The sequence below is a fragment of the Anabas testudineus genome, chromosome 8 (assembly GCF_900324465.2).
Source record: "Anabas testudineus chromosome 8, fAnaTes1.2, whole genome shotgun sequence".
Taxonomy (NCBI): domain Eukaryota; kingdom Metazoa; phylum Chordata; class Actinopteri; order Anabantiformes; family Anabantidae; genus Anabas; species Anabas testudineus.
In genome coordinates this window covers 5,730,804-5,749,338 of record NC_046617.1, presented here as the reverse complement: position 1 = coordinate 5,749,338, position 18,535 = coordinate 5,730,804, and the positions used below count along the sequence as shown (strand labels likewise).

At 41.9% G+C, this 18,535-nt stretch overlaps 1 protein-coding gene across 2 annotated transcripts in view; it reads left to right on the top strand.

Annotated features, from left to right (window-relative positions):
* The window catches only part of LOC113158366 (RNA binding protein fox-1 homolog 3-like), a 327,372-nt gene extending 314,602 nt beyond the window's left edge, over positions 1 to 12,770 (top strand). For both annotated transcript variants that reach the window (XM_026354255.1, XM_026354263.1), the window contains 5 exons: positions 4,673 to 4,805; positions 5,720 to 5,759; positions 8,090 to 8,148; positions 10,541 to 10,619; positions 12,671 to 12,770. In XM_026354255.1, coding sequence (XP_026210040.1) covers positions 4,673 to 4,805; positions 5,720 to 5,759; positions 8,090 to 8,148; positions 10,541 to 10,619; positions 12,671 to 12,715 — 356 coding nt within the window. In that variant the 3' untranslated portion in view covers positions 12,716 to 12,770. The remainder of the gene's footprint in view (positions 1 to 4,672; positions 4,806 to 5,719; positions 5,760 to 8,089; positions 8,149 to 10,540; positions 10,620 to 12,670) is intronic.
* The last annotated feature ends 5,765 nt before the right edge of the window (positions 12,771 to 18,535 follow it).

Sequence of the window (18,535 nt, the reverse complement as noted above, 5' to 3'; positions counted from 1 at the left end):
CCCCTGCAACTGTTATCAGATTGTGGAGGCTGCTGCTGTGGATGGATTTGCCAAGTGCGCCAGATTGACTTTTACAGAGCTAACCGAATAAGGGAGATTGAGTGAGCGATATTGTTGGCACCTACCTTGTCGAAGGCCTCTATTCCTTCTGGACTCAGTAATGGAGGAATGAGATGAGCTTGGTGGGGTTTTCCGTATCTCTCTCTGCCTCAACATGCCAGCTTTATTGCTGTATGTTATATGAACCCTTTGCATTTTAATGAGGGGGAAATGGTACTATTTCATTTGGAAGAAGTGCTGAGCACATCGCGCCACTTTAACGGCTTTCCTTTCTGCTCATTAGACTAAAATCTGTTCATTCCCCGGACAGCTTTACGGCGAACCTCTAAATAACTGTCCATGACAGAAAGCAGTCATCTATCATTTTTATTTCAACCCCTCACCCCCTCCATGCCTCCTCCCCTGCCTCCCAACGAACTCCTCCCCTTCCCCCCCAACACTCACTTGATTTCGACATCTTCCCCCTCAAATTGCACACACGTACAAACGTATACACATCCTTCTGTAGCTGCATGTGCCTGCTTTGCATTATGCCACGGTAAAGCAAGATTTGAACTAAATTCAAGTTCTGCAGATGAAGTAAATGTTAACTTCTATTACAAATCATTTCGCTCACTAATATTCATACACAATGCTTCTTTTTTTATAATTATTATTATATTTTTTTCTACTGAGACCAAAGCATTCCAGCATACAGAAATAGATAACCTGAGAGAACACAGACACTAATACATGTCGCCTCCTTCATGCGCACTTTCTCCATTTTACACTCACACACTCATGCACACACACACTTTCCAAATCATCTCATAAATCAGAGGGAGTGTGGTCCACCACTCCAGGCAGAGGAAGCAGGAGGGGCTGGGTGATTTATTGGCTGCTAATTTTTCAAGTCGTCTTGACATGGCGCTGGAGTTTGCCAAGCCTAAACGACAACATATGCTTGCCAGCTGGGAAGATGAGTAACATAAATAAGAGATACAATTTTGAAACCAAACTGCCCTAATGAGTGGCAAAAGGCTGTTCAAGCTCTCAAAACAACAACAACAACAACAACAACAACAACACTGACCATCCTTTGATTAGGATTTTCTTCCTCTACTTAAAAAGGAAAAAAAAGAAAACAACAATCAGGTTTGCAGGATTCAGGATATATTCCAAAATCATCATAGCTACAGTTAATATACTTTTGGTGGGAGTAATATGGGATATAAAAGCGATTAATCACTGTTTATCAGTCCTCATTTCTGTGCGGGAGATCAGTGAAATTGGGAGCCATAAATCCTGGCTCAGTGACAGCACACTTCGTCTCCATTCGTCCTGGCGCTACAGGTTTATTGTCCTCAAAACCCATTCAGGAGAATGACGGATGAGAGCCTCACGCCGGCTCCCCACTCTTAACCTCTTCCAGGGTAGATTGGCTCCTCCTACTGATAGAAGAAGGCGAGCGGGGAGTAGTTGGTATGGCAGGGAAGAGGCTAGCAGTGCCAACCCCGGGTCTGTGTCCTGTGTTAACACCTAACACTCAAACCTCCCCAGGGTTCTGCTAGAACGAGGCCGGGGTGGGGGATTTGTGGAAAGAGGAGCGAAATGATAGAGTTCCCAGTCAAATGAGGGGAACGGCAGCAAAACATAGCAGCACATATGGTATGTGACAGCCAGTATCTGTTCTCACCTACAGTATAAGCTGTTTCAACGTACACTGATCTAGTTTACACGGAAACGTTTTTAGAACACATCCCAGAATCTGTCATCCATTTAGGTTTAATTATATGTAATACAGCCACAACCTGATTTCACTTGCACGGCGGCATGTGCTCATACTTTATATATAGAGTGAGTGGGTGACATGTGTAAAGAGAGATTGTGTTTACTTATCTGTATGCATGCATATATTAATTTTCTCATTATATTACATCAAACAATATGTGGAGATTTTATCTATTTATTAAAGTAAGACAGAACATTCACCAGCAGATATGTGTGAAATTGCATCGTTTTGCTTATCTTTCAAAAGTTAGCAAGGTTTTCTCCTTCTATGCCTTGTATTGGATGTTTTCAGCACCATGGACAGCGGCCACCTTTTATAGTCTGTCCTCTCAGGCCAACATAGAGACTCTCCACTGCTGCTAATTCCTTAGGAGAACGAGGATAAGCTTTTCATTCACCACTTCATATTTTCTGCTGCCTAAGGTGGAGTTTTCTTGAGGACTTGTGAAAAGCTACCAGCTGTGTAAATGACAGAAAAGAAAGGCTAATTGCCATCTTAATATATGTAGACAGATCATCTCATTGTTGGAGTGTACGTTAGGGGGATAATTAAGCTCCAGACTCTTGATTAGATTAAGCTGTTTTTGGTCCCCAGTGCATGGATTAAGTGCTCATTGCCCGATGTATTTGAGCAGGAAGTATTAGAGAGATCAACCTTGTGGAAAATCAGATCTTTCTTTATGGGAGCTGGTTATGACCCCATCATTGGCACAGAGCTGGATTACCTCAGGTCCAACTGGCTCTGCAGGTATTGAGCTTCTCTCAAGTTGACACATATGACATATGAGGTGCAGCATGACCCCACCGCCCTCCGGAGCATAACTCATATTTTCTCCAGCCCCCCTCTCGGAAAAGGTGTTTGACTTTGGTAGCTAGACCAGGTTTGTGCTCTCATACACGTTGGCTGTTGTTGCTTTTCACAGGCTTACCAAGGTGTGACAGAGCCTTTGATTTATAGGTTATTTTTGAAGCAGTGTAGCCTATCGCCAACTCATTATGAGTTTACATTCACATACATCACTGCATGCATATTGCATACAAAGTTCCAAAAAAGAAAGAAAGAAGCAATTGGACTTTCTGGAACCCAGAAATATCAGCGATTTGTTAAGAACCAGGAGAAAAAACACACCTTAGAAACTATCAAAGGGGATTGTTTTTGCCCTTTAGCAAGTGCACTCAGATGTCCACTGCACCAAAAAAGAGACTAATTTAAATGTCAAGGTCAGCATTATAAATCACTTGGGGGAAAGAGGGCACCCTGCGAGTCCAGGCAGTCCATTGGTATGTTGGCAGCAAACAAAGTGCCCTGCACCTCGGTGAGTGTGTTTGGGGGGGAAGAGGGCTTATGGGCGTTACCTGGCCAAATGAGATGCAGAGTTTGAATATGTGTGTGTGAACCCACTAATGGGGCGTGATGTTAATGGCAGAAGACATTACACCTAGCTCTCTGTGTTTTTAAAAGCACCACTAATCTGTCTCCCTGTCAGCTTTATTGAAGCAGCGGGACTTGGGTGTGCATCGTTCATTAGGGCGCTCACTGGTCTTGTCCACCTGCAGGGTTAACGCTGCACACGGCACAGTTATGCTGAGCCGCTACTTCCCAGGCAGAGACCTATAGACCACTGATTATATATGAGCTACCATGGATCATCATTGCACGCTAGTTTATCTGCTATTGCGAGGGACTGTCTGCCATCTCCTCTACCTCAGTTGGTTCATCTGAAACACATTGGTTACATGCTATTAACCTGTTCTACTGACCCCTACCGAGACAGTGTCACCCCACCAACAAAATTAGACAGGAGCTCCACAGCTCCCTGTCACAGAGTGCTCTCTGATGGGTGAAACGAAAGTGTTCTGTGATATATTTGCCCAAAATGCGCTATGGAAATGAATAAAGACGAATAAGGCATTGCCAGGGATCAAGAATAATAGAGATGTCTGTGTTGTGATGAACTAGGTGTTGGCAGAGGGGATGAAAAACCGGGGTATGTGAGGGAATTTCGAAGACTGGAAGAGAGGAGTCTAACTTAATCATGTCTTGAGATGGGTGTGTTTGTATGCACCTCCACAGCTTGTAATCAGACAGCCACTGGACTGATTGAAGGTTAGTGAGGGGATCACATAGCCTGTACTCTAATCTTTGACAGAGGATGTTTTGTCGCACCATCACCAACTCTTGCAACTCACCCTGAAGCCTTTCATGACAACCTGCCCTTTCTGATTTGCTGGTAGCAATCAGCAGAGGACATTTGTGGCAGTGTGATTGGCTAAAGATGTCCCAGATGGGTTTTGAGATGGGGTCAACCTGAGGTTTGGGCCTTGGCTGTCCAGCCCATCTGCTCCATTTCCCCCTGGGGAAGTTCTGAACATCTAGTCGGGTTGTTCAGCAACCTTCACCTCCCATTTATCTCTACCCAACACCTAGAAATGCCCTCTACCTCTCCCTCGTCCACCCTCCTACTGTTATGCTCACTGCTAGCCCATTGTGTCTGAACTATGCAAAAGCTGTGGTGCGAAACTAGTGGCACTGCATCCATTACCTGCCTATGCTTCAAGGCTGCCCCTCACCAGGCATCAGGAAAGGATGCGTACAGCAAATGTGGATCCTTGCTGAGTACGGCACAAAGCAGCGAGCTGGGAAAGGGGAGAGTGCTCGATGAGGCGCACCTAGAAAAGATTAAATCTATTGTTTCCTTGTCTTCCGCATAATGCATTCTGTCATAGGGAAAGCAGTGCCACACGTCTCTCTCTAATGTATTCTGTCATAAGGTAAGCAACGCCAAGTCGAGGATGTTCTCTTAAAGTCATTTTCTCTTTTCTTGTGTGTTTTCTTCCATAGTAACAGGGTTTCCCTACCCTGCCACAGGCGCTACGGTGGCCTATAGAGGTGCACACTTGCGAGGTCGGGGGAGGGCTGTGTACAACACATTCCGCACAGCTCCACCACCCCCCCCAATCCCAGCCTACGGAGCGTGAGTATCGAATCTACAAGACCGCAATGAGCGCTTTAGATAGTTCCAGACTCTCCTGTGCAGAACGTGTTTGTGTGCACATGTACATAATGTATTTGCATTTCTATTTAAATTTCTGTCTGGCTACTTTTTCAAATTATTGGAAACTGAATTATAATACTAAAGTAAGTAAAATTGTTCTAGTATCTAGGCATGTACGTGCCCCCAGTCTGCCCATCCTCATATCTGTACAGTGTCTGTTGACAAAGGAGCAACTAACAAAGCCACAGGTTGAGCTGAGGAGCGCTGCAGACAGCTGAGATAGCATAGTACTAGGTAGATCTTAGTGGACTGTGACCAGGGCCCATGGTGATCTCCTGGCTTTGTACAGTCCTGCCTCACACTCATCTTTTATCAGCTGTGGTCCGTGTGGCTGTGGGAGAGGTCCGACTGAGGCCAGCTGAGGGCCCAGTATAGGTGTCTATCTGTGATTAAATCAGAATTCTTTCTTACTGCAGAGAGACTCACTGCTGAAGCCAGAAATGGAAAACTCATGTCCCCTCCCTCCCACTCTGGGGCCTTTTGCCTCTGATGGCAGCTGCTTGATTTATATAGTGGGGTCATGTGACAGAGCTCCTTTGCTGCCTTCTTTTGTCCTCCTCTCCCCACCAACATCAGCACTCCTGACAACACTGCAGCAACTGGAAAGACAAACAATTTTACCAGAGCAGAAAATTGGACAGGGGTGTGAAACAGTTTCACTTTATTTAGTTAATGTGTCATTTTATTATTTGTGGTACCGAACACTAAAGTTTCTAAGGGCTGACCCCACAGACCTACAAACCACTGAAACAGGAAGAACATCAAGTGAGATCCAGTAAGGCAACATGTACACCAAATCAACTAACCCTCCTTTCCTGTTTCTAATTTCACAGGGTGGTGTACCAAGATGGCTTCTATGGTGCAGAGATCTATGTGAGTACAGTTGGCTTTTCTTCTTGCTTGCTTGGATGACACAGAAATATAGCAGACAAAAAGCACCAGCACTGGAGACAAAAACGTGATCTCCTCAGCCCCCAGCGTTCTCCCAGCCTTGCTGCCAAGCCGGCGTCGATTAGGCCTCTGTTTGCCGTGCCAAGAAACTCGACAACAAAATTTAAAACCCCCTCAGCTCCCCCCTTCTCTCTCTCTCTTCCTATGATCTCAGACTTTGGCAAAGAGGCAGACCCGGACTCAATGTCCCATGTCAAGTTAGGTCATTTCTTGTTTCAGAGTTGTCTGGGCTTTTAAGGTGGCTTGTCTTCTGCAGCCCTCCCCACTTTCTTGCTACTTCTCTTCTCCCCTCCCCTGTTTTTGTACATGTGTACACTCAGAGGGTTTGGCTGGGAGATCCCTGCCTGCCCCAGGGGGTCTGTGCAGGTCTGAGTGGAGCCAGTTCCTCCCAGCCATCACCATGTGGGAGATAAGAGGAGCGGCAGCAGATAAAGGGATTAGCCATCCCTCTGGAGCTGTCCATGCAGGCAGGGTCACATCAGTGCTGGCCCTGGCGCACGTCGCCCTTGACAGAGAAAAGCATGGACGCTGTGGAGATAATGTTGAAATTACCACGCTGCCCCACTTTGACATAAGTCCAAACGTTTGCGGAGGGATGTAATTTGTCCCTTTGATTCTGCTGCCGCCTGACGAGATAGCGCGATGACAGTGGGCACAGCAGCAATGACAGTTGCCTCTCACTTTCGCCCTGACGACGACCAGAGTCTGGGAACAAAATGCTGAACCCCAGTGATGTATGACTTAAACACCAGCTCACATGATAGGACCATATTTCACTGGCTTTTATTGTAGCGACAACCGCCACTATAGACAAGACCTGGGCTGTGCTCTGAGTGATAATGTTTCTCTCTCACATTCGTCCAGCCACCTCCAGCTAAGTCCTGCACACTCATGTCCCTTGACCAAGGCCTGGCCAGGTTGCTCCATAACTCAACCCGTCAGGCCAACCCCTCGTGCTTTACTGCCATTAGTTTTGGCACTGACCACTGCACTGCTTCAGACTGGCTGAGTGTGTGTGAAGATCCCGAGTGACCAAGAAGAAGCTGTCCCTTAGCCCTCAGTGTCCTCCACAATCAATCAGTGGACACTGGCTTGCTGTCAAAACCAGACAGCTGATATGTCAAAGCTTCGTTTTGGAAATAGATTACCTGAAAATACATTAGCAAGCGGAAAAGTGGATGCATACGCATACTGTATAAATATACAATGCATGCATTCCATGTGCTAATACATATGCATGCACCTCCGTGTAGAAACACACACTCCATATGACAAAATAACAAATGTGCTCCACTGTTGTGTGCAAGATTTGACAATGTGTTCGAGTGATTTATTGGTCCGTGTTTGTTCAGGCTGTTGCTGTAATCAGTACAGTCCCAAGGCATGGCCATCCCACAGGAAGTCATCTGCCTGAAGTACTGTGACTTCCTGTCCCTGTGGAAAATCTTGAAGGGGGGCTGGAGGAATGGGATTCAAACATTGTGGCCCCTGACCTGATTTCATGTGCAGCCATGGCCATGAGCATCACACTGTTGCCCTTATGCGCTGCTTTCCATTGGACGTCCCCCTGGAGTTTAAAAATGAATGAAAACATGCATTATTAAAAGCCACCTATCCACCGTATGGACGCAGATGGGCACACACTCCACTGGTACTAATAGAAAAACAGGGGAGAACAGCTTCATTTTTCAAAGAGAGTAATAGCAGCACTCCACAATGAGGTCTTTAATTCCTTCCCCACTCTGGCAAATGAATACAGCGGTCCTGACTCCCCAACGGTCCGACCGTCTTCTGCCTTCTTACTTCATTTGTGAGCCAGGGGGGTCGTGTAAAGGAAAAAAAAGGGGCTCTTCAATAATGTAGCAGCAGAGCCTCCTCTATCTAAAAATGGGCTGAATTTGGGGAGTTGGCTCACGTGGCCTCTAATATGCTTTTCATGCTACTGGGATGAGCCTCTAGTATGACAGTGGCTTGCTACCCCCAAATATGCTGCGTCTCTGAACATCATTCATTCCCCGGTTGTGGCCAAAGACCAACATACGATATATTAAACAGCACCCTCTTGTGTCTGAAAGGGTACATGCAGCTGAGGAATGCGTGCTGATGACCAAAAATCCAGTGCAGTGACATTTAACTATTAAGACAATTTAAAGTTCTATGGGTGTACTGTTGTTTGTTTGTGTCCCTGAGATTTAACCTTTCTCTATGCAGGTTGTGCTTAATGTTTGATTAACACTGTGGTATTTTTACAGGGTGGCTATGCAGCATACAGATTTGCCCAGCCCACCACCACCGCTGCTTACAGTGACAGGTGAGAGTCTTGCACAAAAGTTCAAGTATACATGGAGATAATCAACATAGGGCCGGCAGACATTGTATTTTTCTCCCATTAGCAGGAGGCACACACACACACACACACACATACACTATGTAATGCCGACAGAACATGCTGAATTCAGAGTAAAGTAGTAGCCACGTCTATACCGTGTTCGATTTTTTTGTACCGTGAAGTATGATTTAAAGCACCGGGTTGATCCTGCAAGATGTCAGGAAGTGAAAATTGTATAAGGGAAGCATTTCATCACACAGCATACAGTGAACAGAGTAGACAACACAGTGTAGGAGAAGTAAAAGGTGAATACTGTCTATATATTGTTAGTCTTTCTCTAACAAAAAAGAAGACACCTCCTGGCCAGAAAGATAGAGAACATGTGTGATGAATGGGAAACTGCTTCACTAGCAGCGTAGAATATCCTGGGTAGGTTATTTTGGGTTTTTGTGGCCTTTCTTTCATTCAAGTTATCTTATCTATTAGGCAAACCGCCATATTCTTTTTAGCTTGGAGCTAAAGAAGACACAAAAAAAGACCTTGTTGGACTCAATGAGAAAAGCAGTGATATATGTCGTGACTCTCTGCTTGTGATGGGGAGAGTGGGTATATCACTGCTGTATTTATGAATGGCCTCAGGTCTGTGGAAAGGAGGTACGTAGGCAGAGAGGGGGGGAGTGATGGACCGGCAGGAACTCTATCACTTCTGAGTGATGTCACTCTGGTTCAGGTGTGCTCCATTTGAAGAGGCATTGCCGATTCATTTCAGACCCCTGAAAGCAGTTGTCAGCTGGGATGTGGGCTGGTTTGGGAATCTAATCTGGGAAGGATTGAGCATGTCACTTGTGATAACGTACACCCTGCCTGAGAGCCTGAAGATCATATCGATAATGTAAGATTTATCAGGCCTCGCCGCAGCTCGAATTATGAGCAGCCGTGCTTGGCAAGAGCAGAAATTGGACAGCAGCTCTTTTTTTTTTTTTTTTTTTTCCTGTTGAAGTGATTTAATTCCTGTTTCTCTTGCCTATACTTTTCCCTGAGATTTAATGTAATTCACTCCCAAGTTGTTTGTTTTGCTTTGCCTATTTGTTTCCTTTTGAATAAGCGGTGCCCATTGGATCAATAGGGGTTTGTCTGTATTGTCTCAGCAATATCTTATCAGACTTTACCGTGGAGCTGTCAGACAGTCATAAAGGGTGGTAACCAGGAAGGTGGAAGGCATGTGGAAACTCCTGTAACATATGAAACATTTATCATCTCAAAAGCCTACGGTGCTCACAGGCAGCATTACCAAAGCCCTTTAAGTAACTATACAGAGTTCAGGCCAGTGAGTCTGATGCATCAAACAGGCCTTGTGACGAGTCAGTCACATTGTGGAGACTTGCCGGCTTCCAATCAGCTCAGTGACATTGCACAGGTTGGTTTGACCTGCTGGTCGTCAGCAGTGCCACTCTGGCGAGAGTCATTTCGTAGATATATTAACCTCAGAGTGCCTGTGGGGTTCGGTGCTCACCGAAGATAAGAGGACCACAGAGACGTCCCTTGACCATCTTATGGCACTGGCTTCTTCCCCAAGGAGCCTAGACAGCCTTTGTGATTTCACATGCTGCTCACTGACCTTGGGTGCTGCCGGACTCAAATGGGCCGAGCCGTATTTAGATCTTATATAAATTAATATAGCTCACACGGAAGTCATGAACGCTGTATGTCTTGTTGTCTCCTTTAGGAGAATTTCTTCCTCTCTCCACTTTTTTTTTTTTTTTTTTTTATTCCTGGTTGATTTGGTGCCCTCAGTCCTTGGCTGGGTGTGCCTTATCTGCTCTGTGCAGACCCTCATTTGCAAGCGAGCATTGGGGGAAAAAAAAAAAAAGGGCAAAGTAAATAGAGGAATATGTGAAGTCGAATAAATAAATAAATAAGGCAGACACATCTTGTCCTGTCTCAGAAGGAAATTGGAAGGATTAGTTCCAAACCAGCAACAATGAAAAGACAGGGGCGTGAGCCCAGTGTGCAGCCTGGGTAAACAAGAACAGGGTGAGAGACCAAGCCCTCCAGCACCAACTGTGTCTCCTACTCTGCGTCTTTTTTTCCTTTCTGTCTCCCTCTCTCTCTGTGCTCATTACCTATTCCATTCGCCTAATCAAGATGACAATGAAAAGACAAGTATATTTCACCAACCTTTGAACTCCCCTTTTTGAACCACCTTGTATAATGTAGGAAGCCCAGGAGGCTGAGGAGGGAAATAATTGATTGTGTTAGAGACTTGAAAGAGTTGACTTGAGGGGTTGAGCATTAAACAAGCATGCATAAATGTTCTGCTCTGCTCGTCAATGATAGATCAATGACAGTGTTCTCTGTGCCTCCCGTTGTCCAGCTATGGCAGAGTCTATGCAACAGCAGACCCCTACCACCACACAATTGGCCCTGCCGCCACATACAGTGTGGGGACTATGGTAAGTGTTTGAGAACGTTGCTCGTTTTTTGTTTTTTTTTTGTCTGTACAGTGTCTGAAACATCATGACATGAGCTGGCACACACACACACACACGGCTCACAACTTCAAAATAAAGACCAGAGACTGCAGTGGTCACTGGTTTTTATTTCTGTACCTATTCATTAATTGATTCAGTTTTTGTCATGCGATCTGGCGCACCCTAGTGGAGCTGAGTAGTACTGTGAAATCCCTGGCATGTGGAAATTGTCTCAAGACATTCAATGCAACAAACTTGTGTTATGCCATGCAAGCTCACCTCACGCAGTATTGATTGGATGCAAGTTCCTCGTGAAATGAAAATGAGTGATCACTGCACTTATTTCTATTTATCTCTTTATTTTATGTTTTACTTTGCATCTTACATAACTACTACATTTCCAAGTTTTCCGTTTCATTCTGCATCACTCAACTCGCCGCAGAGTGAGTTGGATCATCTTGATTTATTAATTTTTTATTTTTTTTTTCTCCATTCAGCCAAACCAAACTTGAAGGGATGAAGTAGAATTGTTAATGTCTGTTTTTAGCTAGCTTTTGCAGCTACTGTAACATCAAAGATGAAAAAGTGATGATAAATAAAAGCCTATTTTTGGAAACAGAGAGAGCTTCTCTTTGGTTTTGTTTTTAGGATGATGAGGGGATGGGGCCGGGCTCACAGACCAAACCTAGAGATTAAGGACCATCAAACGCATGCAGCAGTGTGCCGTGGGACATAAAAGAGAGAGCAAGACGGAGGGAGGGAGTTGTCTCGCCCTCCCCTCCAGCCCATAAGCTTGATCGGAGGCGTGCTCTCTGCTTGAGAAATGACTCAGATTTACCATTCCGGCATGCATGCGATTTTTCAACAACATAAAAAAAAAAAAAAAAGTCCAGTTCCCCGGTGCAGCTGCTAGCTAAAAGCTTTCATTAATTAAAACATTACTTTTTCCTCTTCATTTACCTAATTAAAAAATGTGCTTGAATGTATTTTATTCTTTCTTCTTTTTCCTCCAAATTTCCTTCCATTTCCCTGACACTTTAATCGTCCTCTTGATGAAAGTAGAGGACAGGATTTGGCCCCTAAAAATATCAGAGCTAATGCTGTGTGTGTTGGGAGCTCAGGGAGCTAAACCAGACTCGAGAGAGTGTGTATGTGTGTGCGTGCGTGCGTGTGTGTGTGTGTGTGCTCAGTGGTGGTGAAACAAATGGCGAAGCTACTGGGAGATGTGCTGTGCAGAGGCCAACATCTAATAAACTTGTGAGCTGAGGAGAGGAGACCAGTTTGGTTCCTAATTCTTAATCATATTTGATTAATGGTTCTCCAGCAGAGAGGAGTCATTTTTGCATTTAAAAGCTATACAATAATTAGTTCCTCTGAGGTTGAGGTTGGAAATTCTCTTTACTCATTTCCAGCATACAGAAGCATCTCGTATGGATGAAAGTTTTGTACGAGCACGAGGGCTCCCCAGAATTAGGCAAAATTAGCCTTTGAAGACATTCAGTAGCCTTTGGAGTTTGACTGGATTCCTAATTGCAGCAGAGCCACCAAAAGATGAGAGGAAGAACAGTGTACGTGTGTGTGTGTGTGTGTGTGTGTGTGTGTGTGCGTGTGTGTTAAGTGCGTGTGCATATGCAGGTGTGCATGCTCAGGCCCCACTTACATGCTTTATGTGTCTCTGCCCTAGATATCTTGAGCATGGTGCTAAATCTAAGGGCTAATATCCTATGGTAGTTTGCCCCTCCAGAAAGGTGCAGACACCCCTACTAGACTTGAAAAGGAGCTGTGATTAAACGTCTCTGAACTTATTCTGCTTTGGTTCAATCTCTGATATTGTTACAGTCTGAAAAAGGAATGGATTTTCCTCAAGTAAAAAAAGCACGAGGCGATCAACGATCAACTATTGGCTTTTATCTGTATTAAAATCCATATGCCTAACTTGCATGGAACAAGGAAGGAAATTTGAGGAGAAAGAGAAATCGAGTAAAGCTGTCACCTGAATACTGATTGGTACTTTTTCATCTTTGATGTTGCAGGCTAGCCTATACAGAGGAGGGTACAGTCGCTTCACTCCCTACTAAAAGAAAGAAAAAGCGAGAAAAGACAGAGACAGTACCCCAACAAACAAACAAACAAACAAACAAACAAAAAAAAACAATCTTAAAAAGAGAAAAAAAAAAAAGACAAACACAAAACAAGCGAACACCCAGTCCTTGGTGGAGAGCTAAATCAAAATAAAAGCTTCCAGGTCCCCATGCTGAGCCCTTCCCCTGATACCCTCTCAAGCCGATATTTCTACAACAACCTTTTTGATGTCATCATTGGTCTGCTCTTGTTTTGTATTCATTTTTGTGCTTTTGGTTTTCCTTTGGAAACTTTTATGCACACGTGCATTATCTTGATTGCTGTATATGGGTGCTGTGTCACCATAACCAATGTGAACCTACTGCAGCACGCATGATGCATGCTCAGAGGTGTGTGTATGCAGCTGCTGTCATCCGATTAAGAATATACCGGGGCATTATTATGATATATGTACATAACAAATAGGAAGTATACCAGGTCTGATCAGGTTGACGCCATCACTGCTCATCAGTTAAATAAAAACCTCTATTTTTCATTTATATTCCATGCAGGAATAAACAATCTCTTATTTACATACTGACGAACATGCCTTGGTAATTCTTAGTTCAAAGACAGCACTGCTCTGATTGCTTTTGTTTTCCTTTAAACATTGGAGTGTCCTACTGTTGTGCACTTGCAGTTGAGCCTTACAAGCTGTAATATGTTGTATGACAGCATGCAGAGTAACAAAAGGGTTCATGAATGTCAGATTTCTGTCTTGGACTCACAATGCTCACACTCCAGGCCAGTCTCCTGCAAATAACTGTACGTTCATATGCAACTGTTCTGCATTGGCGGCTGTGTTTTGGGGGCTCGTTCCATATCTGTGCAGCCAAAAGTAAATGTGGGGAATGAGCGTAGGAGTGTCAGCTTAGGTTTGCATGCTTGTATTCGGCGATGATATTTTTAATACTTCAGAGGACCAGTCGCAAGTAAACACAGAGCAAATGATCCACATGCTTTTAGCTGCCTAAAATGACTTTAACGGGTACTTACGTTTCATTAGACCTCACTTGGTAAACATATTTTCTACTCTACTTGCCCGGTTTGCAACAGGGCTTTCTGATCATTTGTAGGCTCTACACACAAACCAGGATAACCCTCAGCAACACGGTCCGCGTCATGTTTTCAGACTTTATAAGACTCTTTCAGAGGTTGTGTTTTTATAGGCTGGGGACAAGTAAACTGAACTTCAACGTCTAAAATTGTCGCAGTGCCCCTTTAAATTGCTATTCAGAAATGTAGAAAAATAGGATCCATTCAAAAGAAGTTGCCACCACATGCATTGCTGATCGTAAGATTCTGCTTATTACAGTGTGTGTAGTTGTGTGTCTACTCTACAATCCATTTTTTTTAGTTATGGTTTATTATGTATTGGGAAATGATCAGCTGATTATTTAAGTCACACATTAAGGATACCCAAAGTTGCTCGTTCCAGCCTTTTGAAAAGAAGAGATTTCTGCTTTTGACTGGTTTGCATCACTACACATTGAATCTTTCTTTTTTTTTTTTTCTTTGGATAAAACAAGCTCTGGGAAATAGCGATAGACATTTTTGCACTATTTTCTGACATTTTGTAGATGAAACTGAAAGAACTATTAATATCAGTTGAAGTGTTGCACTACACTGTGTATCGCTCCATATGGGTTTCTATTTCTCTGGTCAGGCAGCGTATATTTCCCCCCAGATGCAAGATAGTTGCATATGAACTGAATTTTGCAGTGGTTGAATATCTTCAACTAACACACCATGCCAGATAAACTGTAACCAAGGTGTACTGTAACATTTCCCACATCAACTCATACACACAGTAACGACACAGCACTAATGTGACAGAAGGTTGTTCTGCTACAAGTCAATGGTCTCTTTTTTAAGCATTGCACAAAACGTTTTACCTCAGGATAAGCTAACTGAAACTCACAAACTAGAATACAGTGCTACTCAGTTCTCAGCAGTCAGGATAGTTTCATTTCAAAAACACAACCAGCAGGTTACTCCTCTTTGCAGCACGCTTTCTACAAGAGCTGATTTCTATTCTTTAAGCAGAGACCCCGAGAGAGAATGATAAATTAAGACTGTACTGTTGTTCTTTATTAAAGCTACTGTATTATATATATATGTAGACATATACTGTATAACACATTTTACACTATATACACACAAAAGTACAGAGAGATGTTATATAAAAGCACCCAGGAGTTTGGAGACACAATGTTAATGTGTGTAGAGTGCAGTTGTGCTCGCCTCTTAGCCGACATACAGTATCTTCTATTACAACTTTGTGCTACGTGAGGTGGATTGAAAAGAAAATCTCTGTGTAGCGAACTCGAGCTGTCAAGGTTTCATTGCAGCTACGGAAACACAACTCAAAGCTATTGCCAATAATATTTCATTTAAAGTGTTTGTGGTCTCAAAAGAGTTTGTTGCACTTTGCTTTTTTTTTCAGTACTTTCTGAGATGTAACATATTTATAAAAGTATCATATAAAGCTAGTTATGTTTAGTCAAGATGTTAAAATGAATATCCATGAGTAATGTTGTATATAAACGAGAAAAAAAAAAAAGAAAAAAGAAAATGAATCCATTATCTGATGAGTCAATGAAAATCTTTACGTGGGTAAAAAAAAAAAAAAACATTGTTCTTCCTTTTATATGCTAGTATGTACGCACCGTTAGGGGTTTTTATATGAGTCGAGACAACTTTTGAACATTATTTTTTTCCATTTTCAAACAGGAGAACTGGTTTGTGCATTTGTGGGAGTTTGTGGTATAAACTCTGCAGCAGAGAACATGTGTGGGTGTTCACTTATGATCACTATTAGTAGGCTAGAGTGGAATATAGAGAGAAAATAGATTTTCTTTTTGTGATTTCTGAACTGAATGAGTGTGCCTTTGTGATATATATATATATATATATATATATATATATATATATATATATATATATATATATATATATATATACACACACACACAGTAAACAACACAACTGAGTACACGCCGGTGCAATATCACTATAACGGTGAATTATGCAAATAGTAATACCTACACAATAATTACTGTATATTATTGTTGGGTTGTGTAGTGTAGGGTATTTGATATTATGTATTACTAAAAACAAACTGCATGCCCCAGAGTATAAGCTCAACAAATGCAACTAGTCAGGTTGCCTGTGACCACTACAACAGCTCCAGTTAAAGCTAATGGCATCAACAAAACTAAAAACCATAAAGAAGCTTTGTCAGTGTTGGCCTGGATTGTGTCGGACACATCTACATAGTAAGGCACTGTCTGAACCAGAAAGACTGTTACTCGGTTAGAGGATGTATTTTCTATGAATTATCTTCCTTCTTCTTTTTACATTACAGTGATGCTGACCAGGAGTGTGCTCACTTTTGTTGTATATTGTATATATGCATAAGAATGTGTGCGTTTGTGCGTCTGAAGCAGGACGGAGAGAAAGGGGAAGTGAATGGCGTTTGCTAACATACTGTAGTTTGAGGTACGCTAACAGTTTTACATGACTTCACTTCAAGTCCCTGTAATAACATCACAATATCACAACTCTGACCTCTAATATACACGATCAGTGGCAATGAAATATGACTATAGACACTTCAATCAGCTTTTCCTCACCTCAGGTAATCAAGAATGATTTGTACTTTTAGGAGTTAGATCCATTTGGTCTCCGTACATGATTATTGTCATACACATAAATAAAATGTCAAATGAGCCTGTCAGATGGATTTATACACAGATACAAAAAAATGGCCATATTTACCACGTACAGTAAATAAAGGAACTGAAACACCAAATAAATACAATTTAATAAAATAAAATATACTGTAGTCCATCACCACAACTTATAATCTCCTACTTGACAGCAGAATTTACCACAGGACTGAAGTACAGTGTGAATTAACTGAGTAGTCAGTCGACAGAAAATGTACAGTACAGTCAGTTAATCACTGGTCATCCATCAATCACGCATCAACTAATTTGTATGACTAATTGTAATATCGGTTAATAGAAGACTAATATTAAGCACCAATCGTGCTCATAAATTTAAATTAGGAATAAATCATATTTATAAGGCATGTCAAATTAACCTAAAAAAAAAATCATAAATAATTCAAAGTGGGAAAAAAAGAATAATTCTCCAAAACTAAAAATCCCTGTGCTGAGTTTGTTAGTTTGGAATAAAACAACATGGACAAAGTTAGATGTTGGTCTTTGATTACTAGCAGCTCTGTAGTTCTTATTGTTCTAGTGGAATTTCTTGTTTATTGAAACATCAGCACATGCAATGACCATAACGGGATCGAATAAGCCGACCAGTAAGACAAACCTATGGCCAGTAGCCTTTAATCATTTCCATTACTACCTTAATAATCTCCTAAACCAAGTTGTTTTTTTTTTCCTCTCCCAAAAATAACACACATGCAAGATCTATTGTGCTTCCTGGTGTTGAAAAAGGTGGATATGTTCTTTTTTTTTAGATGCGATAACGCCGAACATATTAGCTTACGTTACTTTTCCTGACATCACTATGACACTTTTTTCTCCTGTCATGTTATTACAGAGACCAGTTGAGAGTTAAGTCATTTCCTACCAGTCTGCACGGGTTTGTCTACAGTTTACAGAAAAAGTTACAATGAGCTTGTTTAACTGTTTCGGTGTCAGCTTATCAAGGCTTAAATGTTAAAGACATAACATGTAAATAGCTCTGGTCAGTATTAAGTCAGTATTGTAGAGGTCTGAGCCGTTTTCTTATGCTTACAGTAGGTCAGTCAAACGTACTTTACGTGTGAATACTTCTTTATTTATTGATATTTTGGGTTTTGTTTGCTTTTGTTGTACTCCATAACCAGCTTAATATGCAACCGGACCTCTATTCGGTCCAAACATTTGTTGTTACTTATGTTCGTATTAATAGTAGTACTGAAATGCTTTTAAATGACAACAGAAAGTACTTTATCCATCATTTATATTTACTACAAGTATTCACTAAGCCCCGATAAGCTGGCAGGTGCATTTATTAATCCACCAAAAAGATTTGTACAAAAAAGAACCAAGCAAAAAAGTTACAGTACTTGTAAATACATTTAAATGTATATACACACACACTATATCGCAATTCTCTGAGTAACTGTTTTATATGTATTCCTATATGAAGTGGGGTTATCTGTGTATTTTCAATTCAGCTCAACTTGTTCTTGAATTCTATGTAATTTCTATAATGAGAATATATTGTCTGAAAGGTGTAAAGTAGTTTTCTTTTGGATTCATTTCATAGGTAAAAAAAAAAAATACTATTATGACGTTTTTCTTTCTTTATTCATGAATTATTTTTGTTGTCAATATGTGACATACAAGTAATCTGATTGTTTTGAGTGTCAGAATAAAGCAAGATATAAGAACATTACGCCTGCCTTCACACATGGATGTTGCTGTTGTCAGTTTCAGGGTTTTCTATCAAAGTCTGCACTTGGATTTTTATTTCTCTCTCTCTCTCTCTCTCTCTCTCTCTCTCTCTCTCTCTCTCTCTCTCTCTCTCTCTCTCTCTCTCAATGTGTGTGATTTGTTTCTGTTACAACAAACTAAGCTCTAGTGGTGTCTGCCTATGCAGATAGTGGAAAATCACAAAGTGACCTAATTTACAACGAACAAATGAACAAAAAACATTTTCTCCTTCGACAAATAAAAACATTTTTTATAGTTAAGGTCAACACCTTCCTACATGGCTTGATATCTAGCAACCTACATTCATGAAAATCT